Genomic DNA, 17,787 nt, shown 5'->3' with positions numbered 1-17,787 from the left:
TACTGTACCTAAGACCCTTAGACCCTAAGGGTACATTCACACATGCATATTTTGGCTGCAGATCTGCTGCAGATGTTCTGCAGCAGATTTTGCTGCCCACTTAAAGGGGTACTCAGGTGGAATTTTTTTTTTAATGAACTGATGCCAGAAGATTAAACAGATTTGTAAATTACTTCCATTAAAAAATCTTTACCCTTCCAGTACTTTTTAGCAGCTGTATGCTACAGTGGAAATTCTTTTCTTTTTTAATTTCTTTTTTGTCTTGTCCACAATGCTCTCTGCTGACACCTCTATCCGTGTCAGGAACTGTCCAGAGCAGCATAGGATTGCTGCTAGAGAGATTTTCTCCTGCTCTGGACAGTTCCTGATACGGGTGTCAGGTGTCAGCAGAGAGCACTGTGGACAAGAGAAAAAAGAAATTCAAAAAGAAAAGAATTTCCTCTGTAGCATACTGCTGCTAAAAAGTACTGGAAGGGTAACAATTTCTTATTAGAAGTAATTTACAAATCTGTTTAGCTTTCTGGCACCAGTTGATTTAAAAATAAATGTTTTCCACCGAAGTACTCCATTAAGTCAATGGGCAGCAAAATCTGCAGAAGCAGATCTGCAGCAGAAAATACGCACGTGTGTGAACGCACCTTTAGGTGTACGTTCACAGAAGCAGACCCACAGCGTTTTTTATGCTGCAGATCCGCCACTGAAGGACCACTGCATGGTGGCTTTACATGTGCCTGCTCGGAGTGGCAGTATGCCGCTACGAGCAGACACACTGAAGCGATGTGCGAGTCGCCACCCATGTGAGGTGTACTCGCACACATCGTGGCCACTCCCCCTGTGCCATGAACTAGGCAGAGAGCAGCTGCGATGTGCAAGTATACTGTGCATGCACGCTGTGACTCGCACATAGCAGTGTGTCTGCTTGTAGCGGCGTATAGCCTCTCTGAGTAGGCACATGTACAGCCACCATGCAGGGGTCCTTCAGCGGCGGATCTGCAGCATTAAATACGCTGTGGGTCCACTCGTGTAAACGTACCCTTATGGTCCATTCACATGAGCGTAACCCCTGCATATTTTACGTTGCGGATCTGCCGCTGAAGGACCGCTGTATGGTGCCTTTACATGTGCCTTCTCAGAGTGGCAATAACGCCAGTATGAGCAGACACACTGAAGCGATGTATGAGTCACCACGTGCATGCGCAGTATACTTGCACTTGGCCTAGTTCATAAAGCAGGGGAAGTGGCCGCGATGTGTGCGAGTACACCGCGCATGCGTGGCGACTCGCACATTGCTTCAGTGTGTCTGCTCGTAGTGGCGTATTGCCGGCACATCTAAAGGCACCATACATCGGTCCATCAGCGGCAGATCCGCAACGTAAGATACCTTACGTGTATTTTTCATGCAGATCTGCTACAGATTTACTGCCCCTTGACTTCAAGAGGTAGCAAAATCGGCTACAGCAAATCTGCAGCAGAAAATACATATGTGAACATACCCTAAGGGGTCACTCACACAAGCGGATTATGCTGCGTATTTTAGTGCGTATTTTGCTGCAGATTTTAAGCTGCTTATTTTCAGCTTCTTTTATACAGCTTTTTTTCTGCAGAAAATAAGCGTCTGAAAATACGCAGCTGAATATAAGCAGCATAAAATAAAAAGCAGCAGATCAGCTGCGGAAAATCCGCACAATCCGCGCTTCAGCAGATTTTGCTACCCATGGAAGTCAAAGGAAGTCAAATCTGCAGCAACAAATCTGCAGCAAAAATACGCACATGTGAAAATACCCTTAGGGCACGTTGACACAAGCGTATTTCTTTCAAACTTGCAGCGGATCTCCTGCTGCGAGTTTGAAAAGGGGTGCTACCTGCAGCAGATTTTTGTCAGTGGAATCTCTGCTATTAAAAATCCGCCACAGACCCTATTGACTTCAGTGGGGTCTGCGGCGGATTTTCAATAGCAGAGATTCCGCTGCCGAAAATCTGCTGCGGGCAGCGTGCAAAGACCCTGCCCTTTTTCAAACTCATTATTAACTACAACTCCCAGAATGCCCTGATACAGCCTATGTCTCTGCAGTTGTCTCAAACCAAAACTACAACTGGGAGTTGTAGTTTTGGGTTGGGTCATCTGCAAAGCAATAGTCTTTGCCAGGGAATGCTGGAAGTTGCAGTTAGTTACAAACTACAACTCCCAGCATGCTCTGATATTGCTCATGGCTCTGCAGTTGATCCAAAACAACAACTCCCACCATGGTGCACTTCAACTTTACTAACCTTAACAAGTGTCTAGCCGATGCTGAAAATTCCCGACGTGCTCATAGCAAGCCTTGCCCCTCTTGTGTAACCATGCCCCTTCAGTGTAGTATATTTCAGCCAAATTTTAATTATGTATTTGTTTTTTTGCCTGGGGGCTCAGCTGAGCCTATTTTCAGGTAGGGGCCTGGAGCTGCAGATCCATCAGCCCCTATGTTAATCCGGCCTTGGCTGGAATACCACACATAGAGATTCCATTATAGAAAGTTGGACAGTGTCTGTGCTCTTCCCTACAGACTGTGTGGACAAAGCTCTTATGTGTCCATGAGCCCATAAGGTGCAGCTGTCATTTTGGAAAACTTTTGACATGTCATCGAGGCACGTGAAAATTTAAGTTAACACTGGGTCTGACCCACATGCGCTTGTGAGTTATAGCCAGGTGAATCACTCGTCAGTTGTAGTCTATGGAGCGCATCAGTGAGATCAGGCGGCTGGCCAGCTGAGGAATAAAGCATACTGCTCTGCACTTCACCCGGCTTCATCTCACAATCACAGCAGACCCGGTATGATCTATATGTTTGATATGTCTTGATAACATGTCAAAAGTTTTACAAAATGACTGTAACACTAATTTTTTACATTTAATTTCTGAACAACCTTTTTCCATTAAACATCTTTTTCTAAGCTTACATATCAACTCTAGTACCTTGCTTTGAAAAGTACTTGCTTAGTTAAGACAGCTTTGGTAAAGTAGGTTTTGGATCTTTTTACAGATCCAAAATAGTCAGCTGAACTCTAAGGGTATGTTCACACGGCAGAATGTCCATGCCGAATAAACAGGATTCTGCTGCACTGTTCACATGGTGGAATTTCCACAGTAGATGTTACTGACGCAAAAATCCTGAATCCGATGTTCCGCAAAGAGAATAGACTTATCTATTCTTTTTGCGGATTTTGTTCAGAAAAAAAATCTGCCCAATGAGAATATACCCTGAGAGACAGTAGTAGGCTCTGTTATTTCACTGATAAGGGGCAGAATCAATAGCCTTATGATTTTAACAGGCAGAATATAACTGAGCATAGGGCTACTTTCACACTGTGACATACAGTGTTCATAGGCCCTAATATATAGTCTGTAGTACATGTATTTTTCTACATTTCTTTTTATGCAACAAAGAAGCATAAGCAAATAAACATACACTTAATTGGATGCCAAAATAACACTCTTTTGGCCTCTGGTGGGTAATGACGGTCTATGGCAGGGGCGTAGCTATAGAGGTAGCAGAGGTAATAGTCGACATGGGCCCTGGTGCCTAAGGGGGCTCCAAAGCACAACTGCCCCATAAGAGACCACTATTATAATTGGCATATGGGGCCCTGTTGCAGATTTTGCATTGGGGCCAAAAAGCTGCAAGCTACGCCTCTGGTCTATGGATATATTTTCCATATAAAGAGAGCATTCCTGGCACATACAGTAAAAACACACTGCAAATGCAGTCTGATGAGATGCCACATGAGTTACAACAGCCAGCAAAAGCTGGTATCCTCATAAACCAAAAGTGTTGTGCTGCGGCATCTGTAGGCGCTATATAAATAAAATTATTATTATTAAGTGTGCAGTAAAGTGTAATTTGTCTTCACTACCATTAGAGGTAAGTGACCATGAATATGCATAACTGGTTCTTGCTGAATTTCATGTGTGCCCACTACCTGTCCTTAAATGTTTTACAGGATCTCCTATTACACTTTCCTGTAAAGTGTTATATAACGAATCTATTATCTTGTATTGGACTTACAATGACACTACTATGGCATTCTATACTGAAGATGACAGAGTTACAATGGGATATGTGGAGTAAGTAGTTACTTTAGTTATACTACTTTCTATAATAACAGTTTGTAAAAAATATTTAGAAATTGTTTACATTTGCACTGGAACCAGATGTAAGGCTGGGTTCACACTATGTTTTATGCAATACGGGACTGCATACGGCTGGGGGGAGCTAAAGCCGGGCGCTCCGTATCCCTGCTGTATGTGGCCTGTATGTAATGTATTTCAATGAGCCGACCGGAGTGAAGCGCTGCCTCCGGCCGGCTCATTTTTGTCTTGTATGCATATGGGACAAAAATGAGCCGACTGAAGTCAGCGCTTCACTCCGGTCGGCTGATTGAAATACATTACATATGGGCCACATACAGCAGGGATACGGGAGCGCCCGGTTTTTGCTCCCCCCAGCCATATGCAGTCCAGTATTGCATAAAACGTAGTGTGAACCCAGCTTTAGACTAGTAGAGCTCAAGCAGAGGGAATCTGTATGTTGCCTAGAAAGGTTTCACACATAGTAAGCTCTAGTAGGGTAATAAAGTTTTTTCAGGTACTTAACATTAATGGCCTCTCCTCAGGATAGGCCATTAATGTCTGATGTGCGCAGTGCTGTCACCTCCGTCGATCAGCTGTTTAGAACTTTTTTATGGCTTAACATATACAAAATGGGTGACATTTATCAATGTTAGTGTAAGGTAGAAAAGATTTTACCCCTGTTTGCTTGGTGGATTGTTTGCACAGTTGCTCAAAATTTACTAAAATGGTGCACAGGACTTGATAAATTTTGCTCCACCATAGAAACCAGTTGGCTGCAGAGATTGGTTTAGGCTTTGTGCTCTAGCATCTGACACTTTTGTATGTGTCCGATTAGATGGTGTAGATTTGCGCAAAAAAAGTAGGCTTTGCACAAATAAACACTTCTAAATTTAATTTGCGCAAATAATAAATACAGCTCCACTGCATGAAGTGGGGTACGATGCACCAAACAGTAGACAACTTTGAAAGATGTTCTATCGAATATTGCGCAAAAAATGCAATTGTGCAAAATTTGCAGGGACATTTAGAACATTGAAGTGGTGTAAACCCAATGATAAATGTCCCCCACTGAATGGCCAGTAGCCATGGCTCCGTTTATTGCTTAGTGTTGGATCAATGTTACTGCAACTCAGCTTCCATCCACTTCAAATGGAGCTGCGCTGCTTTAACTTAGCACCACCACTACACAATGCTTACGGAAGTTCATTGTGTAAATGCTGGAGCCATGGCTCTGCAGAACATCTGATTGGCAGGGGTGCCGCATCTGCCATCAGACATTAATGGCCATTTCTGTAAATAGGCCATCAATGTAAAATTGCTGAAAAATAAGGGTACATTCATATGGGGCATATTTTGTGCAGCTTATTTTGCTACCTATTAACTTCAGTGGGTAGCAAAATCAGCTGCACAAAATATAAAGCAAAAATATGCAGCAGATCATTTACGTGCGAACATAGCCTATGGGAAGCTTTTATGCCAGAAACATGCAGCAACTTTGATATCATAAACTAGTATTTGTAAATTGGTTTAAATCGCAAAAAGACTCAACAAATTCCTTAAGTATCATTAAAGTCAACATTTGTATGCCATAAGTCATTAAAGGTCAACTGCAACTGCAATTATTCTCTACTTACCTTGCACCCCCGTCGTGCTTTACCCACAGTCCCCCCCCCCCCCCCCATCTTTCAGGAGCAGCAGCGTCACATGTCATCTATAGAAGCATCTGGGCCCAAAGTGTCAGATTGCGGCTCAGTGAATTCACTGGCTGTCGTGATGTCCTGCCTCGGCCAGCGATTTGCTGAGCTGCAGTATGACACAATGGGCCCGAGTGCTTCCGAATAGGACAGTCATTTTTCAGCTCTGAGAAGAAATCATGGATAGTTGGAAAGAAAGCCTCTCCAAACAGAGTTTTGCTTTACTATATTACCCTTATGGAAATGTGATATGTAATTCTGTCTTACCTTAGGCAAACAGTTACAGAAGATGGGATAGAGAACTTCATAACCTTAAACTTTACAAAAGTTACTGAAGAGGACTTAAACAGAAAATTTTATTGTCACATATGGTCTTTAAAGAATAACCAAGACACGAAGTTTTATGTTACACTCAAAAGGCCAGGTATGTACTGAAGTTTTATTTTGGTGGGTAAATTATATAGAAAAGACGGTCTCTCTCAGCTTGGGCTAAAAATACACAAGTAATGGACCTTTTTCTAAATGACTAGTGTTTGGTCTGTGACGGTTGTGGTATTAGATGCCAATGCCAGCAACAAATTAAACGGTCTCTACACATCTGTTGTTTGGCATGAATGGCTATGAACTATTGTACCTGATAACAACCAAATCCATCTTGGCAGATCACAACTAGATATGAAACAAAATAGAATCCAAACGAGATTGCACTCACCATCCACGGACTTTATTCAACAGAATGTAGGCATGTACAGGCGGAGGCAGGGGCACACCTGGTGTGCCCCTGCCTCCGCCTGTACATGCCTACATTCTGTTGAATAAAGTCCGTGGATGGTGAGTGCAATTTCGTATAGATTCTATTTTGTTTCACTTTGTTGCTCATGCAACGGGGATCAGGAAAAAGCAAATATATTAAACACATTCTTCTCCACTGTATTCACCAAGGAAAATGAAATGCCAGGTGAAATACAGCGAGATAAGGTAAACTCCCCAGTACAGGTCACCTGTCTAACCCAGGAAGAAGTAAAGTGCCGCCTACAAAAAATCTAAATAGACATATCCCCAGGTCCAGATGGCATTCACCTCCGTGTTCTAAAGGAATTAAGTATTGTAATAGACAGACCTCTATTTTTAATATTCAGGGACTCTATAGTAACAGGGACTGTACCCCAGGACTGGCACATGGCAAATGTGGTGCCAATATTTAAAAAGGGGACAAAAGTTGACCCTGGAAATTACAAGCCAGTTAGTTTAACCTCCGTTGTATGTAAATTGTTTGAGGGTTTTCTAAGAGATGCTATTTTGGAGTACATTGATAAAAATAAATGTATGACTCCATATCAGCATGGTTTTATGAGGGATGTCAAACTAACCTGATCAGCTTTTATGATGAGGTGAGCTCCAGACTGGACCAGGGGCAATCGCTATATGTCGTATATCTGGATTTTTCCAAAGCATTTGATACGGTGCCACATAAAAGATTGGTACTTATTCTGATTGGGTGACTGTTACTAGTGGGGTACCACAGGGGTCAGTCTTGGGTCCTGTTCTATTTAATATATTTATTAATGACCTTGTAGAGGGGTTGAATAGTAAAGTAGCAATCTTTGCAGATGATACTATACTCTGTAAAGCGGTAAACACAATAGAGGACAGTGCACTGTTACACTGGATAGTGGGGGTTTGGGCTGAGAAGTGGCAGATGAGGTTCAACACTGATAAATGTAAGGTAATTCACATGGGGAGGAAAAATCTGCAATGGGGTTCATGTTAAATGGGAGCACACTTGGGACGACTGATGTGGAAAAGGACTTAGGGGTCTTAGTTAATAGTAAACTTAGCTGTAGTGACCAGTGTCGGGCAGCTGCTGCCAAGGCAAATAAAATCATGGGGTGCATCAATAGGGGCATAGATGCCTACGACAAGGAAATAATTCTACCGCTGTACAAATCACTAGTCAGACCACACATAGAATACTGTATACAGTCCTGGGCACCAGTGTACAAGAAAGACCTAGTTGAGCTGGAGAGGGTTCAAAGACGGGCAACCAGAGTAATACGGGGGACTACAGTACCCAGAAAGATTATCAGAATTGGGGTTATTTAGTTTAGAAAAAAGAAGGCTTAGGGGAGACCTAATAACTATGTATAAATATATCAGGGGACAGTACAGAGATCTCTCCCATGATTTATTTATACCCAGGACTATATCTATAACAAGGGGGCCTCCCCTATGTTTAGGGGAAAGAAGGTTTCTACACCACCAAGAGCAGTGAGACTGTGGAATTCTCTGCCTGAGGAGTTGGTCATGGTGAACTCTGTAAAAGAGTTCAAAAGGGGTCTGGATGCTTTTTTGATGAATAATAACATTGATGGTTATGTATACTAAATATTTAGGGAAAGCATGTTTATCAGGAGATTTATTCTGACTGCCATATTTGGAGTCGGGAAGGAATTTTTACCTCTAGTATGAGGGTTTTTTGCCTTCCCCTGGATCAACTCAGTAGGGACTCATTAGGGATATAGGTTGAACTAGATGGACCCTGGTCTTTTTTCAAAATTACAAACTATGTTACTATGCTGAGGTGCCCCGCCGATATCCACACGTTGCTTTGTCTGCACCAACGTCATTTCCCGCTCCAATACACTGCCCTAGTCCTGCAAGTGCCGGATCCCCATCACTCCGGTTTCCAGTCACAACTAAATATATCTCCCTTCAGTCAACATCTGTCAAGCTTATTGCTGTCACATAAAAAGCATGGACAATTGGCAGAGAATGGTCTAAATCTTTTGCCATTCACTGACTATCCTTTGACAGGGTAACTTATAGATGATCCAAAACATATACCAAGGACAAGAACAGTATATCCAAATAGAGAGAGACCTGTCAAGCTAAGACAGGTGGGGAGTTTTTAAATAATGTTTTCTCTGAATTGCTGCAGCATTTCAGAGTACAACAAAGCTGTTTTAACAAGAAAGCCTGATGGGATTTCATGCTGCCCACAGGGCAGACAACACAACTCTCTGTCTTGATAGATTTCCTTTAAAGGAAACCAATCAGCATGTTTTAGCATATATAACGCTTGGCAATGCATTATGTATTCTAAAATCATTATCCTTACCATCTCCTGGGGGACATTTGTGCCCCCAGGGATGGTGACGATATTAAGTTATAAAGTCCCCCCGGGCCGCTCGGCAAGTAGTCCCCTGGGCGGGGATTTACACTTACCAGCTCTGTTGACTGAGGCCATGGCCCTGCTCCAACGGCTTGAATGATGGCTTGCGTCACCGCTCTGCTCCCTAAGCAGATGGAGCAGAGCGATGAAGCGAGCCGTCATTCAAGCCGTCATTCAAGCTAATGGAGCTGGTAAGTGTAAGTCCCCGCCCAGGGGACTACTTGCTGGACGGCTGGGTGGACTTTATAACTTAATATCTTCACCATCCCTGGGGGCACAAACGTCCCCGGGGGATGTGAGGATAGTGATTTTAGCATATATAACGCATTGCCAAGCATTATATATGCTAAAATATGCTGATTGGTTCCTTTTAAGTAGCTAATTTCTGCAGAACAAGGCTGCCACTAGGGATGGAGATGCAAACTACCAACCCTTTGAGTTCAGTTCTAGCTGTTTAAATTTCCCAGTCAGCCCTATGTTCCTTTTAGTGTTTATACCCTGAAAATAAATCTCTGGATCAAAGAAATAAAGGTGAAAACCCTACAATATAGGATTAAAAACTTAAAGGGGTACTCCGGCCCTAAGACATCTTATCCCCTTCAATGCAGGGGGGGAGGGGGTGTGGCAGCTTTCACGCACCCTCCCATGGGCTTGCATTGAGGGGGTGGAGCGTGACTCCACACGGGGCGGAGCCATGACGTCATGAGCCATGACGTCATGACTTCGGCCCCACGATCGTGATTCATCAGACCCAGAGCGATGTTCACTCTGGAGGCTGATGATAGCGGGGTGCTGCATGGAAGATTGTGTGGGTCCCCAGCAACAGGACCCCCGCGATCAGGCATCTTATCCCCTATCGTTTGGATAGGGGATAAGATGTTTTAGAGCCAGAGTACCCCTTTAAGGAAACCTGATGGATTTATGATAATAGCGATATCATATATTTGTAAAAAAATTTTTTGAGAAGGATAAGTATAAATAATGTGTGTTAAGGGACTATAAACATCCAAAAGGTTAACTGCCGTTTTAATTCTGAGAGTCAATTTATGCCTATATCTTATTATTAAATTTATTTTGAAAATGTGTATTAGCTAAAGATGTAGCAGAGTTAACAGTCAGACATGCTGGGTTAACATTTCTAGTTAACAGACTATGACTGATCACTCTGCTAAATCTGTATATAGTTGATAATTGGTCAGTAGAATAGAGGAATAAAGCTTTTTAGTTTATAAACTGAAAAATTCATGACAAATATACTACATTTCTAATTCTCCCTGTATTCTATATTGTATTTGCAGATCCTAATTTCCAAGGATTCTTAATTGCATTTTTTGTGTCAGTGTTCTTGGTTATGGTTATATCTATTATTACTATAAGGATTTTTAAAGTTGACATTGTCCTTTGGTATCGAAGTTCCTGTTTCGCTAAAAAAGGTCAACCAGGTATGTTTCACCTATCTGTTTTAGAAAGCCTGGTCTCCTAAAGACAACTTTTTTCAGATAAAATATTTTTCTTATTGTTAATGATTATGTAAGTACATGGCAGCATTTCAACCCAAAAAAGATACAGGTCTTTGTGTTGAAAGTATAGAGTACCAAAAACATGTTTTGATATTTAGTTCTAAACATATTGATACAATTATTTGCATAACCAATTAAAATACATTAAGCACCATGACATTGTTGTGTACACTCAAAGATAGATATTCACCATAAATGTGGTAATAATCAATCACAAGGTATTCATAATATACAATACACCAATCATCACATATAAATAAAGTATAAATAGAATCACTGTGCAGATGCTTGGTCAATTCATCACCCTAAGCTGTGGAATTGAATGGGCATGGGAAAGAAAAAAAAAGAAAAAATGGTAAAATTTTTTTTTATATATATATATATATATATATATATATATATATATATATGTATATATATATATATGTATATATATATATATATATGTATATATACAAGCAGACTATTCTTGCTTTGCCTATGCTGCACATGTGGACTTTTTAAGCCATATTTAACCCCTTAAGGGTTTTTCAGTTTTTGCACTTTCGTTTTTTCCTCCTTACCTTTTAAAAATCATAACCCTTTCAATTTTCCACCTAAAAATCCATGTTATGGCTTATTTTTTGCGTCACCGATTCTTCTTTGCAGTGACATCAGTCATTTTACTAAAAAAATTCACAACGAAACGGAAAAAAAATCATTGTGCGACAAAATCGAAGAAAAAACGCCATTTTGTAACTTTTGGGGGCTTCCGTTTCTACGCAGTGGATATTTCGGTAAAAATGACACCTTCTCATTATTCTGTAGGTCAATACGGTTAAAATGATACCCTACTTATATAGGTTTGATTTTGTCGTACTTCTGGAAAAAATCATAACTACATGCAGGAAAATGTATACATTTAAAAATGTCCTCTTCTGACCCCTATAACTTTTTTATTTTTCCACCTACAGGGTGGTTTGAGGGCTCATTTTTTGCGGCGTGATCTGAAGTTTTTATCGGTATGATTTTTGTTTTGATCGGACTTTTTGATCACTTTTTATTCATTTTTTAATGGTATATGTTACGCCGAGCGCTCCGGGTCCCCGCTCCTCCCCGGAGCGCTCGCAACATCCTCGCTACGGCAGCGCCCCGGTCAGATCCACTGACCGGGTGCGCTGCGATACCGCCTCCAGCCGGGATGCGATTCGCGATGCGGGTGGCGCCCGCTCGCGATGCGCACCCCGGCTCCCGTACCTGACTCGCTCTCCGTCGGTCCTGTCCCGGCGCGCGCGGCCCCGCTCCCTAGGGCGCGCGCGCGCCGGGTCTCTGCGATTTAAAGGGCCACTGCGCCACTGATTGGCGCAGTGGTTCTAATTAGTGTGTTCACCTGTGCACTCCCTATGTATACCTCACTTCCCCTGCACTCCCTCGCCGGATCTTGTTGCCATCGTGCCAGTGAAAGCGTTTCCTTGTGTGTTCCTAGCCTGTGTTCCAGACCTCCTGCCGTTGCCCCTGACTACGATCCTTGCTGCCTGCCCCGACCTTCTGCTACGTCCGACCTTGCTCTTGTCTACTCCCTTGTACCGCGCCTATCTTCAGCAGTCAGAGAGGTTGAGCCGTTGCTAGTGGATACGACCTGGTTACTACCGCCGCTGCAAGACCATCCCGCTTTGCGGCGGGCTCTGGTGAATACCAGTAGTAACTTAGAACCGGTCCACTAGCACGGTCCACGCCAATCCCTCTCTGGCACAGAGGATCCACCTCCTGCCAGCCAAATCGTGACAGTATAAAAAGTGACCAAAATACGCTTTTTTGGACTTTGGAATTTTTTTGCGCGTACGCCATTGACTGTGCAGTTTAATTAACAATATATTTTTATAGCTCGGACATTTACGCACGCGGCGATACCACATATGTTTATTTTTATTTTTATTTACACTGTTTTATTTTTTTTTTTATAGGAAAAGGGGGGTGATTCAAACTTTTATTAGGGAAGGGGTTAAATGACCTTTATTAACACTTTTTTTTAACTTTTTTTTGCAGTGTTATAGGTCCCATAGGACCTATAACGTCCTGCGTCGTTAAAGGGGTACTCTGGTGGAAAACTTTTTTTTTTCTTCAATAATTTGGTGCCAGAAAGTTAAACAGATTTGTAAATTACTTCTATTTAAAAATCTTAATCCTTTCAGTACTTATTTGCAGCTGTGTGCTACAGAGGGAATTCTTTATTACTATTACTTGGATAGGATAACAGCAACAGAATCAGAATCAAGATACCAATAGGGAACTTGCTGATGAGGTGACCCCCAAACTGTCAATGTTTCATAGCTCAATATAGGACTGTGGAATTGAATGGGCATGGGGAAAAAAAATGGTACAAAAAAAAAAAAAAGTATAACTAAATAAATATATATATATATATATATATATATATATATATATATATATATATATATATACAAGCAGACTATTCTTGCTTTGCTTATGCTGTACATGTGGACTTTTTAAGCCATATTTAAATGGGTACTCTGGTGGAAAACTTTTTTTTTTCTTAAATAAACTGGTGCCAGAAAGTTAAACAGATTTGTAAATTACTTCTATTTAAAAATCTTAATCCTTTCAGTACTTATTAGCAGCTGTGTGCTACAGAGGAAATTCTTTATTTTTTTAATTTCTTTTTTGTCTTGTCCCCAGTGCTTTCTGCTGACACCTCTGTCCATGTCAGGAACTGTCCAGAGTAGCACAGGTTTGCTATGGGGATTTTCTCCTGCTCTGGACAGTTCCTGATACGGACATCAGTCGTCAGCAGAGAGCACTGTGGACAAGACAAAAAAGAAATGAAAAAAGAAAAGAATTTCCTCTGTAGCATAAAGCTGCTAAGAAGTACTGGAAGAATAAATGTTTTTTAATAGAAGTAATTTACAAAAAAAAATTTAACTTTCTGCCACCAGTTGATTTAAAAAAAAAATATTTCCACCGGAGTACCCCTTTATGCCTTAGAAGAAGGACCCTTTGGGTTTGACAAGAAATCTTACCTCCAATTTAAAGGTGCATTCACACCATGTTTTGGCTATAAGGCAGCTGGATCTGGCAGGAGAATTAAAAAAATGGTCACTGCCATGGTCCCGCCGTACCTGCGCTGTACCATATTCACTTCAAGGAGCTGGACGGAATAAGATAGTGACTCCGGTTGGCTTATTGTTAGACCATGTCCGGTTTTGTTGCCGGACTGAAACCTGTAGTCTGTCACAATTTTTAGTCCAGCAAATATAATATAAACTAGTTCCTCTTTACGGTATATATTCACTATGAACTGTTATTCTCTGTAATGAAAAGGCTAGACATCCCACAGATAAACTTGAATAGGAGCCGAAAAAACATGATACACACAGAGGACAGAGGGTAAGGGTAAATAAACAGAGGCTAAGGGTAAATAAACAGAGGCTAAGGGTAAATAAACAGAGGGTAAGGGTAAATAAACAGAGGGTAAGGGTATATAAACAGAGGGTAAGGGTGTATAAACAGAGGGTAAGGGAAAATAAACAGAGGCTAAGGGTAAATAAACAGAGGCTAAGGGTAAATAAACAATAACATATAAACCAAGACCTGAACTTTCTGGTGCTGTGGTCAACATGTCGCATTGCCGCTCAGCCAATCGCTGTCTGCAGCAGGACACAGGGACACCATATGTTGACCAAAGCACCAGGAAGTGCAGCATGGCGGGGACTGGGTGCTGCGATAATGGAGGGACATTTATCAATGTTTGCTTATGTAGTCTTTTTTGTAGTAATTTTTTCCTTACTTTTTTTTTCTTATGTGTGACTTATTTATCATCTGCTTTCAGCCTGTTGATAATTTTCTTTCACGTAAACAGTTTTTCCTTTTTTACTTTGGTAGTAGCTTTTTCTGCTCCATGTTTGAGCTGGAGTAAATTTAGTCAATTTTTAACCTTGTTGCAACTTTTTTTTGCGCAGTTGCGACTGTCGCAGTTGATAAATACCCGACTAAAGCAAATACATTTTGAAAAATTTACTACGTAAGCAAGTTTGAATTTTCTTGCTTTTCTTGTTCTTCATGCAAATTGCCGCACGAAAACACACGAAGTCGCAGTTGCGACAATTTTGCGACAATTATAGTAAAGAAAACCTGACTAAACCCGTTGATAAATGTCCATCATGGAGGCTGTAGGGGAGCATGGGAGGTGAACAAACTTTTTTACTTTTATCATGCAGCCTGGGTATATTTATGAAAAAAAATGTTTTCAATCAATGTTTAACTCTTGAAGAGCCCTAAAACATGATTATGGATTATATGACAAACCAGATTCAGATTTTTTTTCCAACCTTTTAACTCATCGGGGTCACACAGTTTTTCATTCATTTTTTTACCTTAAAAAATGGTTTCCAGTAGTCGATCCATCACATTTGGGCTCAGCTAAATGTTTCCCACCGGAGTACCCCTTTGAGAGTTAAGTGGGTGTTTGTCACAAGGGGTTGACATAGGGACCATATGTTTGCAAAACATTTTCACAGTTTATAAAAATGGCACCAATATTTTAGGGTCTGTTCATAGAGAGAGAAGCAAAATAATAGATGCTACTTGAGAATACATATAGAGTCCTATAGAACATGCCATGAAAATGCTGTATGTTTTTGTGTTAAACTGGATCATACGCTGTATTAAATTAGATCAAAATGTCTAAACAACAAAATGTGTAAACTTTAAAGGGTAAAGGGGTACTCCGGTAAAAAAAAAAAAAAAAGTTTTCAAATCAACTGGTGGCAGAAAGTTATACAGACCTGTAAATTACTTCTATATACAAATCTTAATCCTTCCAGTACTTATCTGCTGCTGTATGCCCCAGACGAAGTTGTGTGATTCTTTTCAGTCTTACCACAGTGCTCTCTGCTGACACCTCTGTCTATGTCAGGTACTGTCCAGAGTAAGGATAGGTTTGCTATGGGGACTTGCTTCTACTCTGGACAAATCCTGACACGGACAGAGGTGTCAGCAGAGAGCACTTTGGTCAGACTGGAAAGAATAATACAACTTCCTCTGGTGCATATAGCAGCTGATAAGTACTGAAAGGGTTAAGATTTTTTAATTTACAAATCTGTTTAACTTTCTGGCACCAGTTGATTTGAAAACATTTGTTTTCTGCTGTTTTATTTGCTGACTGTAGCAAGATGTGGGCAAGCCACTCAGGATATATGTTAACATGTGCTATTATGTCCACATCCAGTTAAAGGGGTACCCCGGTGGAAAACAATTTTTTTAAATCAACTGGTGCCAGAAAGTTAAACAGATTTGTAAATTATAACAATAAAAGAAGAAAAGAGTCTCAGCTCACCTGGGGCGTGCACGGCTACCTCCAACCAAAGCAGAAAAAAGTAGAAAACAGTCCCAAACCAGGCTGACGCGTTTCAGGTTGCTATACCCTTACTCATAGCTAAATTACTTCTATTTAAAATCTTAATCCTGCCATTACTTATCAGCTGCTGTATGTTCCACAGAAAGTTCCTTTCTTTTTAAATGTATTTTCTGTCTCACCACAGTGCTCTCTGCTGACACCTCTGTCTGTCTCAGGAACTGTCAAGAGCAGGAGCAAATTCCTATAGCAAACCTATCCTGCTCTTGACAGTTAATGAGACAGACAGAGCAATCAGCAGAGAGCACTGTGGTCAGACAGAAAAGAAATTTTAAAAGAAAAGAACTTCCTCTGTAGTATACAGAAGCTGATAAGTACTGGATAAATTAAGATTTTTAAATAGAAGTAATTTACAAATCTGTTTAACTTTCTGGCACCAGTTGATTTAAAAAAAAAAATGTTTTTCACTGGAGTACCCCTTTTATCCTGAAATTGAAAGGGATGGGAAATATAGTGAAAGGATTTCTCCTTTCCGGTGAATAAAAAATGCTCCAAAAAAGTTGTATGTGAACACCCCCCAAACACTCACACTCACACTTTGAGTCATATGCTACTTATAGATCTACACAAGAATCTTATTTAACAGTGCCATAATACTTTTGTTCCTATGATTGTCATCACAGTTGCAGATGGAAAAAAGTATGACGCTTACATAATGTACCCTAAAAAATCTATGGAAACAAGCTCTTATGAAACGGACATATTTGTACTAAAAGTGCTGCCGGAAGTTCTTGAAAAACAGTGTTTTTACCGATTGTTTATTATTGGAAGAGATGATTTACCAGGCCAAGGCAAGTATTCATTCAGATTATGTGCTTATAATGTTTATGAATAGGTAAAACATCAGAATAATATTTTTGGCCAAGAATTTGGAATCCATATAAAGTTTCAAGAATATGTTATATACCAGCCCCAATGGATAGATCTTGTTCTATATCCAAATATGGAAAGACCTATCAATAGAGGTTGTTGGGGTGAGGAGAAGCCCCCAGGGACTGCCCTAATGGCTCGTGGTTCAGGTAACATGTGATGTGATCACAGGTTCCCTGTAATAAATGTCCAATGCTACAGTGGTTATATAAGAAGGCCACACTGTTGTAAAATCCATAAAACTCTAAGGGGAGAATTTATTAAGGTTTACACCAGAAAACTGGCACAAAAAGTAGCAAATTTTTATGCAATATTTATAAAAATTGGAGGCTTGCGCAAAAATATTAATTTTTTTCATGATTTCATGAAAATTATGGTATGACCCTAACGAAAAGGTTAAAAAAAATTTGGGTGAATTTTTTAATTAAATGATAAAAATATGTATTTATAGTTGATGGCGCTTTGTTTTTCTGACACAGCGCTACAAATGTTTCTGCATATACCTATTTAGATTTAAAGGCTAGTTTGGTAGTGTCACTCCTCTTCACCACTGCAAATTGTGTTCCTTCATGCTTGTTCAGTAGGATCTCTTGCTGTAAATTTTACTCCAAATTACTTCCTCGTCAACCAATGGCCAGTTTCCCCAGGCTACTTAATGATCCATCGCCCATAATTTCTTGCATGAGCAATATGGTTCCAAGGTTTCCGTAAAGTATAAAGGTTCCACTATTCTTATTACCCAGGTTTTGACCACATCTGTCTGCCTGCTTCAGTCCTGACTCTTTACTTTTTGGCACGTATTCTACCTGTTCTCCTGTATGCCTACTGTGCCAGACCAATTTATCATCTGTCAATGATTTCTGACCTTGGCCTGTCTGACTTCACATCTTGTATTCTGTTTGGGTATGATGCTTTGATATTATGAATTTTATGGATAGCACCCAAAGGTGTTTTTGCCTTTTTGGTTAGGTTCATACAATTTTTTTTGGGTGAAGTTTACAACACGATGCAGA

At 40.6% G+C, this 17,787-nt stretch overlaps 1 protein-coding gene across 14 annotated transcripts in view; it reads left to right on the top strand.

Moving 5' to 3' along the window:
* IL1R1 (interleukin 1 receptor type 1) overlaps positions 1-17,787 on the top strand; it is a 79,143-nt gene that overhangs the window by 58,799 nt on the left and 2,557 nt on the right. For all 14 annotated transcript variants that reach the window (XM_056556081.1, XM_056556082.1, XM_056556069.1 and 11 more), the window contains 4 exons: positions 3,979-4,102; positions 6,075-6,226; positions 10,273-10,416; positions 16,528-16,695. In XM_056556081.1, coding sequence (XP_056412056.1) covers positions 3,979-4,102; positions 6,075-6,226; positions 10,273-10,416; positions 16,528-16,695 — 588 coding nt within the window. The remainder of the gene's footprint in view (positions 1-3,978; positions 4,103-6,074; positions 6,227-10,272; positions 10,417-16,527; positions 16,696-17,787) is intronic.

This window comes from Hyla sarda, chromosome 2 (assembly GCF_029499605.1).
Source record: "Hyla sarda isolate aHylSar1 chromosome 2, aHylSar1.hap1, whole genome shotgun sequence".
NCBI lineage: Eukaryota > Metazoa > Chordata > Amphibia > Anura > Hylidae > Hyla > Hyla sarda.
Note: the sequence above shows the minus strand (reverse complement) of the source record. Positions and strands in the feature narration are given on the sequence as shown.